The 21290-nt window shown below is 41.1% G+C and overlaps 1 protein-coding gene across 4 annotated transcripts; it reads right to left on the reverse strand.

Annotated features, from left to right (window-relative positions):
• Positions 1-223: 223 nt before the first annotated feature.
• On the reverse strand, positions 224-20790 carry ERMN (ermin). Of its 4 annotated transcripts, none has more exons than XM_086950458.1 (3): positions 20428-20790; positions 13287-13367; positions 224-1540 (listed from the first exon to the last, which is right to left on the reverse strand). In XM_086950458.1, the coding sequence occupies exons 1-3, from the start codon at positions 20597-20599 to the stop codon at positions 1074-1076; spliced, it is 720 nt and encodes a 239-aa protein (XP_086806584.1). In that variant the 5' UTR covers positions 20600-20790; the 3' UTR covers positions 224-1073. The 4 variants fall into 4 exon arrangements, with proteins under 4 accessions (XP_086806584.1, XP_086806583.1, XP_086806582.1 ...); XM_086950457.1 differs by having other exon boundaries at positions 13287-13370; XM_086950456.1 differs by having other exon boundaries at positions 225-1540; positions 13281-13367.
• Between the last annotated feature and the right edge of the window lie 500 nt (positions 20791-21290).

Genomic DNA, 21290 nt, shown 5'->3' on the forward strand with positions numbered 1-21290 from the left:
GAGTGGTAGCCTTTGTTTACTTACTGAAGGAAGATAAGGAGCTGTAAAAATTCAAATAAAATTTGATAGCGTGATAATGGGGCTCCATAACAGGCCTCCACAAGACTGCGGCAAGGAAGTGAAAAATTAATTTGAAATGGCACTATATTTTGCTTGGTAGTTCATTTAATGCTACACAAATCCGAGTTCCCCTCCTTGTATGTTCATATATTGAAATGGCAAATCACCAAGAGCATTTCTATCATATTTCATTAACTACATATCAAAATAGAAGAATGCAGGAGACATTCAACAAAAAAATATTCAATTTATAATGCTTTATTGCATTACATTATTACCACTGCTACTATAATCTGTAGTAACAATTACAATCCTGCTAATAAATCACATTACAGTATTTGGTTATAAACGTATTGCATTTTTTTATGTTTGATTTTTGCTACAAATTGTTGATACAGCTGAACAGTTTTGACAAACCTGCCTTATATGAGCCTGCTATTGTCACAGTGTTATGTCATTACAATTCTGAAATGCTGACATAGCGATGCAATGCAATGCAAAGCTAATTCCAAAGCTACATGTGAGGCAGCCATAATGATCAAGCATACCGAAAAATGCTTGGTTGTTACTTATGTATGGAATTAAAGAGACAGGTAAAACAGATATTGAAAAGAAGGCGAGACCAGCTTACCAAAATGTTTGACCAGTAATAGGGTGTGATTCCTAAATACTGAGTAGGAAATATCGTTGAACCATAATATCATAGACAGAATATTGAGGGAAAAAATACCGATACATACGTAGGTATAGATTTTTGATTCCTATATGTGTATGTATACTTTTATATGAAGTTAAGAATAGTAAATCTATATTTCCTGTATATGCACTTACCTTTTGATATTTCTTCTGTCAATATTTTACCTACAATATTAGGATACCACGATATTCTCAAGCTTGAAATTCCATTGTACAATCAGTAACGGGAACCACTGTACAAAGGACCATTGCATATGGTAAAGTAATGTTTCTAGAATGACAAATTGAAGCTATCCAATTGCAAATTCCACTTCAGTTTATAAAGTCATCATTGACTCAAATTCATCAATTCTTTGTTTGGTGTTTCCTTTCCTGATTTTTCGGTATGATACTGTATCATATTTAGAGTAATTGTGTTTAGAAATTTCAAGCTTCAATCCCAGACCTGGCTGCCCCTTGGGTGAACCAGAGAGGGAACCAGAAGTGGGACTGCTGGGAAGAGTTTCCTCTGCATCACTTTCCTGGTCATAGAAGCACGACTCTTCCTCGTTTCCGTTGTCACTTCCAATAGTCGGTGTGTTTTCACTGACTTCATCTACTTCTCGCTCTTCATCAGTTTTTGCAGGATGAATGTCATTGTCAGTTCCTGGTTCCTGCAATTCCATTTTTTTTAAGTCATTCATTGTATTATCAGTTTTTTCCATGTGATTTTCTAGCTGTGTTTCTTCTTTAGTAGCCACCTCACAGTCATTGGCATTTTCAGATGTCTTCTCAGGGCCAGTTTCTAAAAGCAGAAAGAGTTCACAACTAAAATGCTTTATAATTTCAGTGACATTTTCTTAACTTACAGTGCATTTTACAACTAATGATTTGTATTGATAGCCACAAGAAAGTAAGTGGTGTCTCTGAGGTTTGAAGGAGCAAGACCCTGGTAAGCCACTGTATAAGTATATCCAGTGACCTAGCATGCCTGTATTGTATTTATGCTATTGACTGCATACCCAAAGAAGGAGTAAGGATTGGATGCTTCCCCATCACTTTCTAAATCTGAGGCAGCATCAAATTCAATGGGTGTTGCGTTGTAAAACTCACTGCAACACCCATGGAATGCTTCCCGGGCATAGAGTTATGCTGTGCAGCAATTTGTGATGCGCCTCTTTTCTCATCCTTTATGAGGCAACCCAAAGCCACACATGGTGGCTTTGGGTGGCTTAATAAATGTTTATGAGAGTTCTGTGTCACGCATGCACCACTTTACGTGATGCAGAATTGATGCAGGGCTCACGCAAATAAGCCCCAAAGTCTCATAAAACTTTCTACGGCAAGATCAGGACTGGTGGTGCCGGAAGGGGGATCAAGAGTTGTTAAGTGAACCCAGTTCAGGGAAGGAAAGAGAAAAAGAAATAATGAAAACATCTAAAAAGTGAATGGGAGAAGAAAGATAATGGGAGAAGAATACCAGAACAATTAAAAATGATGGTAGATAGAAACTGGAAAAGAAAAGGGAACGGAAGGAATATTCTAAACAAACGGGTAGAAGTATGGAAAGTTGGATTGAGGGGTGAAAGAATCAATGAAAGATTATAAGGAAGAGCAGGTGATGTTTGTCCCTTCCTATTTAGGGCAGAGTAAACATCACAAGATTTCTCTGCCCATGTCTGCACTGCAATGCGTGGCGATCACATTCAGGGAATTAACAAAAACACCTCAACATGCAGGGAACAAAAGACTGCTCTTCAGGAACACTGATGCTTTTGTTTTCAAGAAACAAATGCCCCTTTTGAACGTTTCGTTCTTGAAAACAAAAAAACATTTTCTAAGCAGGAGCAACAAACATGGCATCTACTCTGCTAAATTCAGTACCTTCAGTGGAGCTGGCTCACCATCTGTTCCACTGATTGCAGAGTTCCCTGACTGCTTAGTGTGAAACTCTATAGACATCTTTCGGAATTTGACATGGGGATCACGGTCATGACCTCTGCTGACTGGTGGGACAATGGGATTGATGCTATTTTCCAAAGGATCTTGGGGCATATTACCAAGCAATAGAGATAACTATCGCTATTGCTTGGTTAGAGACAAACATTTACCGCTGAGCTGCGGCGATTTTTACCGCAAATAAACCTTGGTATTACCAAGGTTTATCGCAAATGCGATAAAAATCCCCGCAATGCATGAATATCGCTGAAAAGTCAGCGATATTCATGCATTACCGAGCTAATGCTCTTAGCCATGTTATCCACCTCCCATTGGATAACATGGCTAAGAACTGCTCAGGGCAGGTGTTAGCTTTCGGAGATATACGCGCTTAGCGCGAATATCTCCAAATGTTGGTAATAGGAGATAGCGATGTTAGCAACTGTTTTCAGTCGCTAACATCTTGGCACGCCCACTTTGCATGTCATTAGTGATAAATATCACTGACATGCAAAGTGGGGCCCAAGATGGTCGCTATCTCCTACTAGCTGTCGCTAACTGGTGTTAGCGACAGCTAGGTAATAGGGAGATCATTTTATCTCCGCTTTCTTGGCTTTGAAAGCCAAAAAAGCGGAGATAAACCCCCTTGATAATATGCCCCCTTGTGAGTTCATTACCTGCCTTGAAGAACAAAGGGAGATAGAGTCATCAATCAATGAATGTATTCAGCATTGCTTCTTAAATTTTAAATGTGTAAGTAGAATGTGATACTGAGTCACACTACTTTAAAACAAAAAATGTAAATGCCAATTTCACTGCAAACGAATGCAGAGGAAATTATAGGAAAGACTCTTAAATTTATAATGTTAAAGATGTTAGAATTTCCTCAAAGAATCAATTAAAGGTTATAAGGAAGAGCAAGTGGAATGTGTAGAAAAGGGTGTAAGGAAAAATAGATCGGGCTTTGAAAGGATGAATCGATGAATCAATAAAGGAAATGGTCATTGGATGGATGTAATTATGAAGGATGAATGAAAACGGAAAGGGTGGGCAAATGAGTGAAAGGACGGATGAATGAGTCACTGGTCTGATGAATGGATGGAATACCAATAGATTGTCAGAATAATGAAAGGATGGGGTGAAGATCAACGATTGGATGAATGGAAGGGTGGGACAATGAATGGATAGATACGATGACGAACAGGTGAAGAGATATAATCCAGGAAGGGCTGGGCTTTATTGCTTCACATACTCAGTGTCATTAAAGATTTGGGGGCTGATTTACAAGCTCCTTGTGCCACCGGTGTGTTACTTTTAATATGGGAAAAAGTGACATACCAGCGGTGCAAGGGGCTTGTAAATAAGCCCCTTTGTTCAAAGTGGGTGATAGTTTACTTTTAAGGCTACTCCCTTGCTCATAGAGTACATTTACAAGGACCCTTTTTTGTTCCAGCAACAAATAGCATATGAGGGCGCTGTTCGGATGGAGTGGAGGAAGCGGCAAATGTCCACTGCCTACAGTGCCTGAAAAGTTACATTATGTTATTTTTTCTTTATTCAACATTCATATATATATACCAGCAGTTAAACTATCAATAATTATATATTTTTAAGTAAATAATTATTCTAACATCCCTCCACTGTGTACAATTTAAAAGAAAAATGCTAGTAATATAATTGTGACAACTATTATCACGTTTATTGTGAGATTGAAAACACATTAATATTCTAATTAATTAAAAATTTATTTTCCAAATAATACTTGTTTTGCTGTGTTGGAAATTTTGTCCATAAATGTTTTCCCAACATTGTGTTTTTTATGTAGCCCTGCATTAGTTGAACTCAGGCTTCCCTCTCATTATGAGTAATTAAAGGTACGGTTTAATTTCCATCTGAAATTGGTAAAGCTATAGGTTGAAAAATAAAGTAAAGTATCATATGAAAGCAGTGGAAGCATAGGGGTATTTAGTTTTCCACAATTGTATTAATATATTGCAGCACTTCTCTCCAATTTTAGAATGCTAGAATCTCAAATATAAAAAGTAGTACATTCCCAGTAGAGAGGAATTTAAACAGATATATTTTCCCTACTAAAAGTAGCTGTTCCTTTGGTGTCAGGTGAAAATAATACAAAAAAAATATTGAACTTATATAAAAAGCTTTGGAAGTAGTACTTGTTGCATCATCACTAACCTCTTCTCGCATATTTACTTGTACACCATTCACCTATCAATTCTCTATTAGAGAAAATTAATGAACAGGAAAATATGCTTCAGGATAATGATCGAAATGTATACGGAATTGACAACCGGCTGTTATTAAAACATTAATTTTAATATAACAGTCAATCACGTCTTCATTCATTGATATTGTAAAATCTTAAGCTGAAATAGCAGTAAGATCCTTGAAAGTTTTGCTTAGGTTTATATCTGTATTAATTTCACAAGTTCTTTTGTTGACTAATTTGGGAAGACTATATTTGTTCCATCTTGACTCCATGTAGCTCTCAAACCTCCATCAGAAAAGTCACTTGAGTTTATAAGGTGTCTTATACATTAAGGAAATATGTTCTTTGAGTAAATTATTCTGATCCAATATGTACTGTAGTGACTCATGCTAGTACGATTCCATCATTCCACCTCTGGAGGATGGTATACATGGAACAACTGTATCTTGGAAAGCACCATTAAAACTCATCCAGAGTCCCTAAATGATTTCGAAACGCCTCCTATTTCAATATGGATACACCAAAAAACCTACACTTGCTTCCATGTACTACAGGCCCCATATGCATAGTCAGTGAGACCCGGCATCCACTGTGCAGTCCTTTCAATATGAGCAGTCCTGCTGTTCCTAGGCACTGGATTATTTCTTCCAGGACTCGTGAGAAATAGGAATTGCTCATACCTGTGTCTAGCAGCCCAATCATAGTACTCCACTCTGGGCTTGCAGCTGACTGGAACATCTTATAAGCTGCCACTGCCTGAAGCTCCTTGTTAGTGCACCGAAGTTAGTACCTAGGTGTACCTGATCTCTTGTTGCCTGTTTTCCAAACCAGTCCCTGCCTTGCTTCAGTCAGAGACAATCTCCTGTCCCTTTGTAGCTTGCTGCAGTTTTCTTCCAGCCCTGCATTGCTTTTGCTCTCTTGTCTGCTGTTTTGATACAGTTAGGTACAGCCACAGACTGCTCCCTTTCTAATTGTTCTTAGTTTGTTTCCTCTGGTCCAGCTATCACATCCCTATGCCTATGCCATTAGTATGTCATAACCCTTGTATTTCCTCCTAGTCTCCTGCCTTTTGTTCCTTACTTATGTGCTCATTCTCTGCAGTCTCTAGTCCCCTTGCAGCTCCAGCACCTTGTTTGTTACATTTCCTCGGATCCTAGTGTTTGTCCTGTACCACATAGTCTCCAGTTTTTTTATTGAATGTCCTGCTTTTGTTACAGCTCATAGATTCCTTTCTAGTGCTTCCTCTATGTACTCCTCTTGGGCTCTTGTGTTTCATAAGCATGCTATTTTGTCCTCAACTGTGTATAAGTGTATTCCTTTTGTACAGGGGTTGGTTCCTGGTTTCTAGGAGCCATTTCACTTCCCCCCCTGTTACATGAAGTCTTAAGTGCCATACTATAACAGTGTGACATTTCAATTTTTTTAGGAATCAATATTGTATCGCCTGCTGGGCCCATAATGGCTTGCCTCATGTATGTAAGTATAACCCTTTATTTGTGCCCAAAGACCCAGATACAGAATCACTTTTCTGTCTCCATTCTGCTTGGTTTGCAGGGTGACTATCTGTAACAGTAATCTCCACAGTGACATTGACATTCCCTGTTGCTGTAGAAAGTTCTCAGTCTAATCTTTGTTCAACTGTAGGGTAAACCAAGTGTGTTTGTCCTTTATTGACCCCATTTCTTGTTTATTCACGCTAGGTTTGCTTGTTTTCTGTATCCTGTTTGTGTGCTTAAACCTGTTTGTGCTAGTTCTTTTCTGGTGTATGTCATTGCCTGCTCCTCTGCATTGGTATGCTACGTCTGTAAATAGATATTGCTTGGGCTTAAGTGGTGTTTCGCGTGGAGTCCTTGACACTTTGTCTGGAATAATAGCTTCCTTTTAATAACTTTAAATCCCATTTTTATTTTTTAATTCTGCAAAGAGCCCAACCTTACCAGTGTACTATGATCCACAAGACATTCTGTATTATTTGCTTTTCTGTTCATTCCCCTAAACATTTTACCTTCCCTCCTCCTGTTTTTCTGAATTCGTTTTTGTTGACATTAGGCCTCTGTGCACTTTACAACTGCTAACCAGTGGTACGGTGCTTGTGCTCTTTCCCTAGTTCACAGTAAATGGTACTACATGTGCCCAGGAGCTGTAAGTTAAATGCTACTAGTGGGCCGGCAGTACTTATTGTGCCACCCAGTAAAGTAGCCTTTTAAATCATGTCTCAGGCCTACCACTGCGTCCCACAGTGTAGTTCTTAGCTGCCATTTCGACCTGGCAAAATAAACCATTTGCCAGGGTGAAACATTTCTTCTTAATACATATGAGTCGCCCATAAAGCAGGCCCTAAAGGCTCATAGGGCAGGGTGCATTTCTATTAAAAAGTAAGAACTGCATCTATAAGTTTTGCATATTCTGGCAGGGATAAACTCAAAAGTTCTTTTTCACTGTGGTAAGGCCTAACTCTCCTATTGGCTAACATTGGGTTACCTTATTACATTTATTAAGTGATACGTTTGGATTGGTAGTTGATACAGCTAAGCTGTTAACACTCAAATGAATTGTCATTTAAAAATCTTTTTTAATGGTAAAGTCAGATTTTAAGTCACAATTCCGAAAATGCTACTTTTCGAAAGTTGGTATTTTCTTCTCCTAACCATTTGTGCGTTCTGCCAATGTTCTACATCACATGAGTGTGAACGACTTTGCTTTTGGGATTTGTGTATTGCTTCCAGACCATAACACAAAGGGGGATTGGGTGTGGACAGAACAGGCCATCATTGCAGGATGACTGGGAGGGGCTGTACCAGCCACCCTTACATTATAAAGGAATCTGACACCAGACCTACCCTGTATTTGGTCACCCCAGACATTTTGGGGCCTTGACAATGTAAGTGGAAGAATTTTCTGGAGCTAGATGTAGGAGTAGCATAGGGAATACTACCACACAAATGCTGGTACCAGGTATACATATTGGACCTCCAGAGCCACCCTTCAGAACAAAAACACTGCACTGCTGCTGAGCACTGTCTTGCTGTCTGAGAAGGAAGATTAGACCTGATTACCTTCACCTTCACCCCAGGCTAACCTGAGTGACTCAAGGGTCAGCTGGCTGACCTTCTGTGAGAATTATAGGTACATGAGCTCCAGAGGTCTCCGTACAACTGCCCAGATGACTTCCTGCACTGGACCTGCAACTGGACCTTCCTGAGCCCTCCTCGCCTCTGCTGGAGTAAGTTCCGGATCTCCAAGATGTGCCCCACCAGTTTCTGGATCCTTGGCTGAAATCAGTTTGACCTCAAAAGCAGAAGAGTTAAAATCCTGAAGTTTGGACTATTCACAAACGGGAACCCGCCCCCTCCATCCATGATGATGCCAACACAAAGCTCTCATGAGACCTGATCTTCATGCTACGGGAACCACCAAAGGTGACCAGCAAAGCATGATCTGCACTGCAATGATAGCCCACTGTGACAGCCAACTTGAAGCTCCAGCAGCAACCACAAGTGACACCGTACTGGCTCTCTGCGATACAGAGATGACAGCCCATGATGACCAGCCTGCACTTCACGCTACAGTGACGACTATCTGCAATGCTCTCCCTGCTCCTCTGCCTCCTCCACCGTGAATGGATCGCTTCACACCGGATTTTGAATAGGTAATTATTTCAGCAGGACTATCCTGGTCCCCGTATATGGCCTGACCTCCATTGCGGTCAGCCTCAAGTTTTGACTTTTCACCAGTGTAGTACAACCAGATGACCATGAGTATGCTTTTAGGCACAATTTTCACCATAACCTTTTTTAAACTGAATATCTCCGGTTCTACTGATTGGATTTTTTCATTTTATTTGTTAAACTTTACTCTATTTTTCTAAATTGGTTAAGGATGCTTCTTTCACTCTATTACTATTTGTGTGCTGCATAAATAATTTACATTTTGCCTCTAAGTTAGGCCTAGCTGCTTTTGCCAACCTACCAGATGGTGAAACACTGGTTAATTCAGTGGCTTTCTCCCCCTCAACAAATAAACTAATTTCTTACATTGGTGTTCAGTGGTGGGATCCATCACCTGTGTTTGTTCAGTGACACTCAGTGAATTTGTGCAAAACTAAAAATCTCATATAAATAATCTGACATCAGTTTCGACTTCTATTAAAATTCTCCTTGATCGGCTAATTTTCCATTATCATCTAAATGGAATTCCTACCTCATTTGTGCACCTGTGACTCTTGGCTGCAAAGATGGGGATTGATTTCAGCAACCTGAAAAGATACACTGTGGCTGATCTGAAAGAATTTTAAAAGCAGAGTGAGCTACTAGCATCCAGGAGCTTAAGTAATCTGTAGCGGTAGCAAGCTCCCATGGCCTGGGAAGGGGCCCACCAGCTGCTTCCTACAGTACAGGAGAAGGAAGTGGATGAGAATGTGGATGGACAGGAGAGAGAAGTAATGGGGGAAGAGAATGGAAATCCTCTGGCCATGGTCTCTGGGGACAACATGCCCACAGGAGTAAGGTCCTCTGCCAGAGCGGTGAGAAGTGTGTCCTCCCACAATCTTTCACCCAAGGAGCTGGAAGACAGGAAGACTGAGAAAGAGTTTCAGCTGCAGCTGACCACGTTGAAATTAGAGGTAGCCAAGGAAGAGGTTGCTGCAAACATGATTCATGAAGTGAGTGTGAAGGAGCTAGCCCTGGAAGCCAAAGAACACTCAGGTTCCAGCACAATGGTATAAGTGAAATTCCAGTGTGCAGTAGAGGCAGGTGGGTACACATTCCCAAAGATCCAGCGCCGTACTTTATGTGAGGTGTGACTTAGATAAGTGGTTTGAGGCATACAAAGTTGCTCTGGAGAAGCATAGTGTCCCTGGGGAGGATTGGGGAGTCAGTCTCTGGAGGCATATACTTAATGAGAGCAGTGATTCATTTCTAGCCCTAGGGAAGGGTGATAGGATGAAGTACCCACTCATGGACGAAGCCCTTGTCAGGAAGTTTGGCCCCATCCCTGAGAAGTATAGGTTGGAGTTCAGGGACAGCTTGACGCTTCCCCACCAGTCTTGGGTAGATTATGTGGATTCATTTTGCAAGGCACTGGATGGTCGAGTAAATGGCACTAATGTGAGTGATTACAATAGGCTGTATGAGGATCTTTTCCCAAAGAAATCCTCAGGACAGATTTCTGATAAATGCTATGAGTACTAAATGCATGGACAAACCTAGGGAGACTGTCCCATTGCCCTAAGTAGCCACAGCCCCCCATTGGTGGTGGGCAGACACTGGGGATGGCTAGCAAAGCACTTGGGGGGAGGTTGCCCCAGTTAGGATGTGCAGGAAGTGCAGAGGTTACCCTAGTGCCCTTGGGTGACAGAGAGATGGCACCAAAGGCTCACATGCTTACATTATTACAAAGTATAGGCAGTGAGTTACTATCAATGGCTATCAGGTGGAGGCTCTGACAGATAAAGGAGCCAGTATGACTACTGTCAGGTGTCCTCTGGTGTACTCTGAGCAGGTAATTCCTAATGTATTCCACCAGCTTTTAGTAGCATGCAACTCTGAGAGCCACTTGCCTGTGGCTCTAGTTCCTTTTGAATGGGGGGGGAGGGGGTTCTCAAGGTACTTGACCGTAATTGTTAGTGTAGCCATTCCTATGGAATGACTGCTTGGGAACAACATGGATCACGCCATCTGGAAGGAGGTGGAGCACTTGTCCCTCTGGAAGAAGTTAGCCTGGTACAATCTGCATGTTATTGTTTCCTCAGTGCTACATAGACTTCTTCCTGAGTTTGGCTCATGATGTACCCCTGGAAGGACATCTGGGTAAGACAGTGCCTTTGCCAGGTTAATCACCCTTTTCTACTGGCTCAGGACCAGAATGAGAATGACGATAGATGTATTCTGCATGTCTTGACCTACTTGCCAGGCTAGTGGAAAGTCAGGGGGAAAGTGGAAGGCTCACCTGGTTCCACTTCATGTTGTGGTCACCCCCTTTGAGAGGGTGGACATTGACATTGTTATGCCCCTGGATTCCAAGACTGTCCTAGGCAACAGGTTCATCCTTGTCTTGGTGGACCATGTCAGGCGGTACTCAGAGGTCATATCCCTGAGGACGGTGACTGCCCCCACAGTGACCAGGATATTGATAGGGATCTTTTCCCAAAAAGGTAGTGTCTGACCGGAGCACCACCTTCAAATCAGTGGGACGAATGTGGCGTAACCTGCAAGTTCCTATCATCCTCATACTAATGGACTGTTGAAAGATTAAAGACCCTCAAGCTTGATCATGGGCCTGTCAGAGCATTTAAATTGGAAGTGGGCCTTTTTTGGCCATGACTGTTGTTTGCTTACAGGGCATTGCCACAGAAAAGAGTTGGGTTTAGTGCTTTGATATCCTGTATGGCCATCCTGTCAGAGGGCCTATCAGTCTTTTGAAGGAGGGGTGAGAGCAAGCTCCCAAGAAACCACCTCATGATTTAATCAGCTACCTGTTGGCTTCGCAAGATTCAGATGAAATGCTTCTGAACAAAGGCTACTCAAAAACTAAAAGCCAGCCAGAAGGTTATGAATCTCTGGCATGAGCAGAAGGCCACATTGTTAGACGTTCTGCCTGGCCTGAGAATGTTGGTGTTGGAGCCAGTTGAGCCCTGGGCCCTATAGTACCTGTTGTCTGGGCTCCAAGTGGTCAAGGAACACAGTGTATCCAGATGTTTACTGCTAAAGATGTTTAGTAGGAAGTCCTGTTCAGCAGGACCTCTCAGCGAAGGTATCCGGCCTTGTGGAACCCTCTTCAACTACACCCTGCAGTGTCTTCCCCCTGGAGGTTTTCGACTTTCAAAACATTGTCTAAGTCTAAAGATAAAAATCTTCACTGGACTCAACCTCGACTTGCTCCCGATCGACGACCTCATTGGCCTGAAAATCCAGATTTTCCTGCTCTGAGCTTTTTCTCACTATCATCAATGGCTTCACCAAGACGTAATCCAGAAACTCCCCGATGACAACAATGCCTCCTTGGATAAGCATGTGGATTTGTCCTGCTAAACTATTCCTTATCATGGACTTTTCTTCAAGAAAATTTTAAGTCTGAATGGTAATCAGAGACCATACCAATCAATCCCTTGTATCCGACCCCTTCTCGAGCACAGTTGGCCTTCACTTTATACTTTGCTCCGCTTTTGCGTGACCACATACCTGCTGTTGGCAAATTGATCTTGTAGGAGCTAGACTTGACTAAAATCTTTAAAAATTCATAACTCTGGTTCTACTAATAGAATTTGTTTTGGTGTCATTTTATTTATCAACACATTCTCAAGTTTTCTAAAATGGTCCAGAATGTTTCATATGTTGTATTTTCACTTTATTATTATTTGAGTGCTCCATACTCTACATATTGCCTCAAAGTTATGCCTGACTGCTTTTGTGCCAAGCTACCAGAAGGTTAAGCACAGGAAAATGTAGTGACTTTAGTGGGTCACCCTGACAAGAATTGTGGTTGTTGCCTGAGTAGGGTTTTCAGTACCCTCAATCAAAAACCCAATCTCTTACAATGGCTTCAACAGCCAGGCACCAGAGTACAGGCATTTGGTGGTATCATTATTGATTTTGTGAAGTAAAATAATTCTAAGAGCCTACCAATGGTGTGGTCATAGTCTTTCATGCATATGAGTACCTCTTCACCACACAAGGATATTATTACATCCCAAAGAGAGCAGCAAAGGCACCCTGTAGCTAAGGAAACACCCCAGGTCCAACATTTGCCCATTCCCATACAAAGACTATCCCCTTACCACACAAAGCATACATTTTGAGAACTATTGGTGTAAGTGGTGGTCCCGCTTTGGCCGTCATAGGTCTCGCAGTCTATTGCCATCATGCACAACACTACACATCAGATAACATACATGTGCATACATATATATATATATACACAGATAGAGGGTCTTTTGTACCGTCCCTTTCAGCCATTGGCTAATGTGGCTAATGTGGCTCAGTAGACTTTAGGCACTGACTAAGACAACTCTAAATTGGTATTATGATGAAGATGCCCACTTGTACGTCACATGGTCACCTATGTTTTGAGTGCTGGGCACCAATGACAAACCATTGACATAGCCACTAAGTCAGCAATTGTCTTGTAAAAGTGAGGCCTATTAGATTTGCCAATGTTTGCTGCTTATTACACCCTATATAAATTATCATGAGGTGTCATTGAGCATTTCTTGGTAATTCAATAACTATATACAATAATCATTATTTTGGTCATTGGATTTTTTACTAGAAATATTAGTAGCATTGATTAGGTTTATTAGATTCTCTTGAAATATATAAGTGGGTTTGTCCTGATGCTGCTAAATTCTCAATATTTAACACGAAAAAGAACAATATAATTTTACCTATACCTGATGAAACGACACCATTTTTGGTTCCCTGTGATATCTCATCTGTTTCTTTCTCATGTGTTGAGCAGATCTCCGTGCATGCTGCTTTAGAAAATACAGAAAGTACACATTATTGTAGCAGACATTGAACAAAAGTATATATTTGATAGAAACAAATTGATGCAGCTTTCTTTTGAAAATCTGTACATGTATGTCAGTGATTTATACAATTGCTCTCTACAATGTTTATCCCATGTTGGATATCAATCCCTGCTATATAACAAATATATATATATATGTGTGTGTGTGTATATATATATACCTTCCAATCAGCTGTTTCAAAAATCCTTTAATTCTATACACTGAATTTGGCAGTAGATTGTCATTTTGAACAATTTTTTTCTAAACATAGCAAAAATCATTCAATGATGACTGCAATGCACGTGAATTTGCAGGTGCCATCTTTTTTACTTTATTTTTAAATTATCATTTCAACATGGTGGGGTTGGAATTAGGTATGCACACATTAGGGGAGAGCAAATGGTTTGGTTGCATTATGCAGCTGTCAGGACTTCAGCAAAAGTAATGAAGCACAAAGCAGCGTGTAGCAGTGGGAATTAGGAGGCATGATTTCGAAGAGAGCAAGGACCCTGTGTACAACTGCCAGTCAAGGGAGAAAGGTAGGGATCAATGAACAGGGAAGCAATCTGCCTGGCAGCAGTGTGCAGGGTCCAGGACCTCACACAAATACCGTAAATAAATGCTAAAAAGATAATGAAGCTGAGATGGAGAGGGGGTGCAATGGACTGACATGGAAATTGGCTGGTTTTGAAAGGAGAGAGAGAGTGAGAGAGAGAGAGAAAGAATGCATTCATATGGAGTGGTGAAACACAATTAAAAAAGTAGACCCCTTCAAATCAGCAGTTAAGGGATAAAGTATTCTAATCAGAATTAATGTAAAGAAGCTATGCTCCATGGGCGGCACTAACAAAATAATAGGGAGGGAAGCCATCAAATAAGGAGTAGGGAGTAAAGCAAATAGGAAAAACTTCCAATCAAGAGCAAGGGGTTGCTCCAAAGCCATCTCTTTTTATTGCGTTGTAGACAATAGGTCCTTAACAAAAGTAGGCCAAGACTTAACCATGCAGATGTGCATACAAACAGAGGTTACAAAAGTCACCATTTAACTGTTTGAATACAGTGGATGACCCACAGGGCCTAATTTACAAAGGGCCTCGGCACTCGTGGATGAGGTCCTGCAGTCGGGGCAGGGGCCTGCAGTTGTCATGGGACCTCTGCACTGCAGTTTCTCATAGTGGATGCCTCACCACAAATGCAGGCCCCCTACCATAACTGTGAGGCCTCCACCACAAGTACGGGGTCCCTTTTTGAACCGGGCCCTCAGTGCTTTACCTCATAATGCAATGAACATCAACAGGTCGTCCACCACATTACAAAAGAATATGCTAGAGCTGCAAGCACCTGAAGCATTTACTTTTTAAATATAAAGTCAGGATGTGAAGGACCTTCCCTCACTTCCCAAGTTTGCTTATTTTTGTTTGATGTGATGTGGAGCACGCATAGTGCAGTGCTATCACACCAAAAGCAGCCTGATTTCACTTGTATTGGTCCCCTAGGGCATAACTCTGCATCTCAAGCACTTGATCTCTCACTCTATAGTGGATCCCTGCTAAGAGATTTCCCTTGGAATGTGAGCCCCAAAGATAGATCCACCCACTTAACAGCAGGGAAAACTGTTTTAGGGGGAGCAGTGCCCCTGGGTATGGGACAGCGATCCCCCAGGCCACAAACCTTACGTCCCCCAGAGGACAGAAAGCCTAGTAGACGCAATAAAAAAAGGGGCAACAAAAAAGAAGATATGGATATGGTCCAACCAAGCATATAGCAGGGCTCCTATCACTGAACAGTCTTTTTGTCCCCCAGGGTTGTTATCACAAATCTTCCCCCAAAGGGGATGCTTTGCAACATTCACTAGATGCAGCAGAAACTGGGGTATAACATTGGATGACGGCAGCCCACCGGTGAGATTCCACAGTTTTGAAGCCTCCCAGAGTGGCAGATTGAGAGTTTATCACCAATTTGCGCTTTGGGACAGAAGGCCCACAAGGCACCAAAACACCAAGACAGTATTTAATTAGTTTCAGAAAAGTAGTAGGGGATGGGCATTAGGGGATGGGGCAGTTTGTCCTCCACTCCAAAAGCCACAACATTGTTTCTGTCCTATGACTTGAGCAGCCACACCCCCATAAAAAGTAAGAAGAAATGTGGATTATTTTGTTTTGGCAGGTGGGGTAACAGTGGAGGAAATTACAATTTTCTCTCACTTGACATGCTGAACACAATATTCACATTCTAGATCAGCCAGCAACCAGGAGAAAACCCTACTAAACCCAAATATATCTGAATCTTAGACACCCAGGGAAATCCAAGGCGGCATGTCTTGACTGGGTCACACTATGTTTATTTGCACAGAATGCCCTGCTAACCTCAAATTTTGACACAAATTGATCTCACTTTTCTGTGAGAATAACATTTGATAGCTGAAAAGATCCACACAATTCCTACCGCCTAGCAATCTCACACTTCCCCTCATAAATATGGTCTCTCACTTGTGTGGCTGGGCAGAGCACCTATGACAGGAAAGGTCCCAAAATATTACATGAAGATATACAATTATTGCGATAAAAAGCAACCCACTATTACCATTTTGCTAGATGGAGTAGTTTGGCCCATGCTCGGCCACAACACAGGAAAACCTAACAAACCAAGAAATTTCTGGCTAAAATGATGCATTTTCTACACTTTTCAATTAGGTAAACCAATGGAATCTGTGGGGATCCACAAAATAACTTACACCCAGCATCCCCACACTCCTCCCAGTAAAACTGGTATCCCACTTGTGTGGTATCAAACCTGGGGCCATGGAAAGTGAATATGGTCTTCACATGGTCCCTTTTTTGATTTGTTTTTCTTGTACGCACAAGTCCCAGACACAGAAGTGGGGTACCATTTTTGTGGTGTGAAGTGGGGTAATGCTGTGTGGTAGAAATATTGTGGATGCTAACAGATTCCAGGACGTTCTCTGACAGAAAAGTGAGGAAAATGTGTCATGTTAGTCAAAGTTTGGGATTTGCAAAGCATTGAATGTAAGAACGCATAATGTAACCCATGCAAGTGACACCTTCTTGGCTTTGTAGGTTCATCTAGATAGCAGTTCAGCCCTGGCCACATTCCCTTCTACCCACATCATCAAAAATGAGATGACCCTGAACCACTTGTTGGTGCTTTTCCTGTACTGAGTGCTAGTCCAGCCACACAAGCAGGGCACCATTTTTATCAGGAGAACTGTGGTAATAGATATTAGATTTTTCTGCATTTGTGGCTTTCATATATAAGAGAGTATGCAATATATAACATATTTATCAAAATGCCCTCTGAATCACATAATAGTGTGGGTTGCCCAAATTTCAAAATTGTACAAATAACCATGATTCCCAAAATCAGTATCTTGTGCACATTTCAAAAATCTATAGGATTCCTTCATAACCATTTTCATCAATTAGATTGTACAATATAAAATGGTGCATGGTCAGTATACAATCGTTATAAACTCAGTTGTGGGTTCTGGGTATTTAATGATTTTAGACAATCAACAAATACTACATATCCCAGTGACCAGAACTGTATGACGGATGTAACTGTATATTACGTTTGTAAATTTGCCATCAAGGCAAAGAATTCAAGATTAAAACATTGTCACCAATTGATAAACCATGAGCAATCTACATAAATGATCCCTTGCTCAATTTATAGTTTTGTTTCAGAAATGTGTAGCCTTCCGAGTTCACCCATGGGTTTTACACCTGTTTCCACCATAAACTGCAAGTAGGTTGAAACCACAAAAAAATCAAGCAAAATGGACTTCCACTTAGAAAAATGCCAAAACTGTAGTAAAACAATTGTTTTTTTTTTTTACAACTCTGCCTGTTCCTGAAACCTGGAAAGATGGTGATCTTTGCATTGTTAGTAAAAGAAAAACATACTCTTTCTTACACTGTATTTTTTTCTCTTTCTTTTAAAAAAAAATGCTAAATCTTGCTTATTTTTTTCTATTGCCACCAAGAGAATATGCCATACCCAGGTACCTTTATAATCTTCATGATGTGGGACAAAAGGATGCAAAATGTGTCCTGGGTAACTTTCCTGCTAAAAATAGTTACTAAGACTTAAGAGCAAAATACTCCAAACAACAAAAAAGGGTTTGCACCCGGGTCAGAAAACCCTCAGCAGCAAAGATGTTACAACAAATTGAAATTACGATTGATCAATTTTTTAATCGAAATATTTAACAAGGTAAAACATTGTCATTACTAAAAATATCACATACAAGAATAAAAATTTACTTTACATGATACTCTCCGTGTACACTCTAGTTTCTCTTCAACTACAATCCCAAATCAGGGCAGATTAGTAGTTTATAATCCCTTCAATGTCTCTTTGCTAACTCATAAAGACTCCCCATAATTGTATGTATAGCTAAGAGAAAATGAAAAGGTGGAATGGACATCTCCAGTGATTCTATTCTATACAATAACGGAAATTCCACATTCAAGCCAAGAATGTGCTGTTTTAAAAACAATAATCTGGGCAGATTAAAAGCTTTCAACCTGCTACCTTTCATAATCACATTGAAGTTCATAATTTCCATGATCAGACCTCATACATATTTAGAATGATGATGACCCAAATGTATCATGATTGAGTCTCTTAGTAAGGAACTAAAAGAAAAATGCCTAAAAAAGTGATCTTGCGGTGGCCATCATTGAGCTGAAGTTGCAACATTTTTTGACCTTAGTAATAAGAATTAAAGGAGACCATCTAAATGGATATTTTCAAATAAGTTTGGGACCAACCAACAGACTCAAGTTTTTCCCAGCAAAATCATCAATGTGAATTTAGTTGAAAGGGCACCCACTTTACACCTATGGAGGCAATGCCACATTTGTTCCATGAGAATATTTTTGAAAATGACTTTCTGGCTTTCTATGTAACTAGCACTGTCAGATTTAAGTCTAACATATAAAAGAGGTGTTATGGCATCAACTTGAATCTCTGGAGACCACAGACCAAGTAGCCAAAGTGTTTTGTCTGGCAGCCGCGGTCTGTGCAGGTAACAGCGGTGGGGCGTGGTAAGGGAGGATTTTGAGGGACGATGCAGTTGGAACATTAAATAAATAATGAATTTTCCCTCTGCATCATCCCTTGAAATCCCCCCATTTATGGCCCCACCGCCCCACTGCTGTTACCTGCACGGACCACGGCTGTTGTCCGGAAAGAGGACCCTTGAAGAAGAGAAATTAAGGGCATCCATAAGAACTATGGAACTACGTTTCCCCTCCTTTGCCTTTTGCCTGAGACCTGGTGCAGGCCACCATAGATTTAGTTGATGTGCTAAAGTCCATTTATAGCACACCATGCTTGGTGTATACTGAATTCAATGTATTTAATCAAAGAAAGTGTTTTAAGTTGGTACTAGACCCAAGTATAAGTATTAATAACTGTATTCGACTCCCATGCCCCACAGATCTTATTTGACAAAAAGACCAGGACCTAAGTTTTATGTTTCTTAAGTATTTGTTTATCCTTTGAGCGAAGAGTCAAGAATACATGCCTTTGAAGGCCCATCGAGATTCTGACAAAAAAAAAGTCATCTGCATGTATTAGTATGCTTATGTGTCCATTCTTGAATATGGGCAGACAACAGTGACCACTTTCATAAGCATAAAGGAGATCAGGCAAAAGTAGGGAACCAGGAAGCACCAACCTTGCTTTAGCCCATTTGGCACTGAAATGAACACTGGCAATCACCCTTATCTGAATCTCTGTTCAATAGGTATATACAACATTTTCAAAATGTACAGCAGGCGAGGGGAATTGTTTATTCCTAGAGTTTGTCCCACATGATCTATTTGCCCAGCTGGTCAAAGGTGATAAGAGCCTTCTAAATAAAATTTCATACAAAACGGACTTTATTATTGAGCCCTGCTGAGCAGCAGGCCCTATTTCAGTCTCAATTACCTTCATAAAAAGACATGCAAGCACTTTCTCTCACCATTAGAGTTCATAATTGTCATGTGTAGATCATCAGACTCCTGCACACTTCTTTTATTCATTACTTTTACTTTGTAAATTATTTTCCCCACGTGATTTTCTATATCAAGGCACTGTAAATCGTATAGTCTAGTGGATTAGCATTAACATCACTATCCATGCCATATAAACAAGAAAAGTAGCATACCCATGATATCTTCTGGCTGTTAAAGGTCGGGAGTAGACAGGGCACCGATTGTCTGTCTGCCTACTAGGTTCCAGCATGTTTTTAGTTCACCCTTCTGAATAGCCTTTGTTTGCAAAAAGCACTACTAAATTTGGTAAGAGTAAAAGAAGTACACGTTTGTTATCTGATACATATTATGGGGTCTATTCACAAAAGTATTTTGGGGTACTCCAGCAGTACTATTTTTATATACTGTTATGACTATTTGAATTGGACAAAAAACATCCAAAATGGGAATGACTTGGGAATATGCAGATAATATCCATATGCAATTAGTACAAAATGAAAGGACACATGCAGGTAGAGGTTAGGACCTTTTGGCACCCGTTCACAAAGCCATTCTTGTGAATTAGACAGTCAGAGCCTAGAAAAATATTGAGAGGCCCGAGCTACCTCAACAACCGCCTCAACTTCTACGCTCCCAAACGCCACCTCCGATCGACCAACCACGCCCTCGCCGCCGTCCCCCGCATCCGAAGAGCGACAACAGGAGGAAGGTCCTTCTCCTACCTGGCCGCCAAGACCTGGAACTCCCTCCCTCCCGACCTGCGCCTGATCCAAGACCACCTCTCCTTCAGGAAGAAGCTCAAGACCTGGCTGTTCGAGCAGTAGCAGCACCCCCTTCCCCCCCCCAAGCGCCTTGAGACCCTCCGGGTAAGTAGTGCGCTCTACAAATGTCTTTGATTGATTGATTGATTGAGATTCCTTTCTCCAGAGCCTTTCATCAAGCAATCTGGTTTTGATCTCCTTATCACAGTGATAAGTTGATATATCTCATGTGTCATTTATCTGTCAATCACTTACTTGTTTCTTGAGTTTCTTCCGGGAGGGCACATGTTACTTCTTCCACTGGAACCTCCCCTGCAGGTTTTGAGAGACCAGCAATAACATCCACGACCTGTGTGGGGACGTTTTCGGGTGGTGTCTCACCGTTGCACTCAAGGGTACTGGGTGCAAGGCTGACTTCCTCTGTCATGATTTTAATTGGTCTGTCAAGATTGCTGCAACTGAAATGTACACGGAAACCGTGCAATTAGTTAGTGAGAAGCACAGCTATGGATGACCAGTCCGAATTCCTGCCCTTAAACTTCCAGACGTCAGTAGTGTTCAGCCAAAGCTTTGCAAAAGAGTACAGAACAGAGCAACAGACAGAAAGTGGGAGGCATTGTCGACGATTTGTCAGAACTCCTGCACCCGCTACCCTAAGCGAGCCAATCAGCCCGCTCTGGTGGCTTAAGCTTTTAAATTGCATATTAACCAGATCCAACATTCCTCCTTCATTTACATAGACAAACAATTCGCAGCAATCGGCCCTTTGTGCTCTCACCAGAGTGTGACAGTGAGCATGTCAGGAGAAAACGTAAAAAGAGAGATTTTGTGCTCCCATGAGAATAGCCCTTTGTGCTTTTTCCTGTAACAAGAAAAATAATTGTTCTAAACCTTTAATCCGTGGTGAGTGACCACCTTTGGTCACACTAGCTGTGTGTAAGTAGCTTAACATTCCCAAACAGGATTTGCCCCTAAAAGATCGTGAGTTGTTCTGACTGGACAATGTATTCATTTTATATTTTGTAAATGTGAATATGTTTGTTTCCCTACATTATTGTTTCCGACGGCATCCACCATCATTTATTTAGTTGTTGATAGTTCGTTTCTAAAGTCTCCCG

Source organism: Lissotriton vulgaris, unplaced genomic scaffold (genome assembly GCF_964263255.1).
Source record: "Lissotriton vulgaris unplaced genomic scaffold, aLisVul1.2 SCAFFOLD_796, whole genome shotgun sequence".
Classification (NCBI taxonomy): Eukaryota; Metazoa; Chordata; class Amphibia; order Caudata; family Salamandridae; genus Lissotriton; species Lissotriton vulgaris.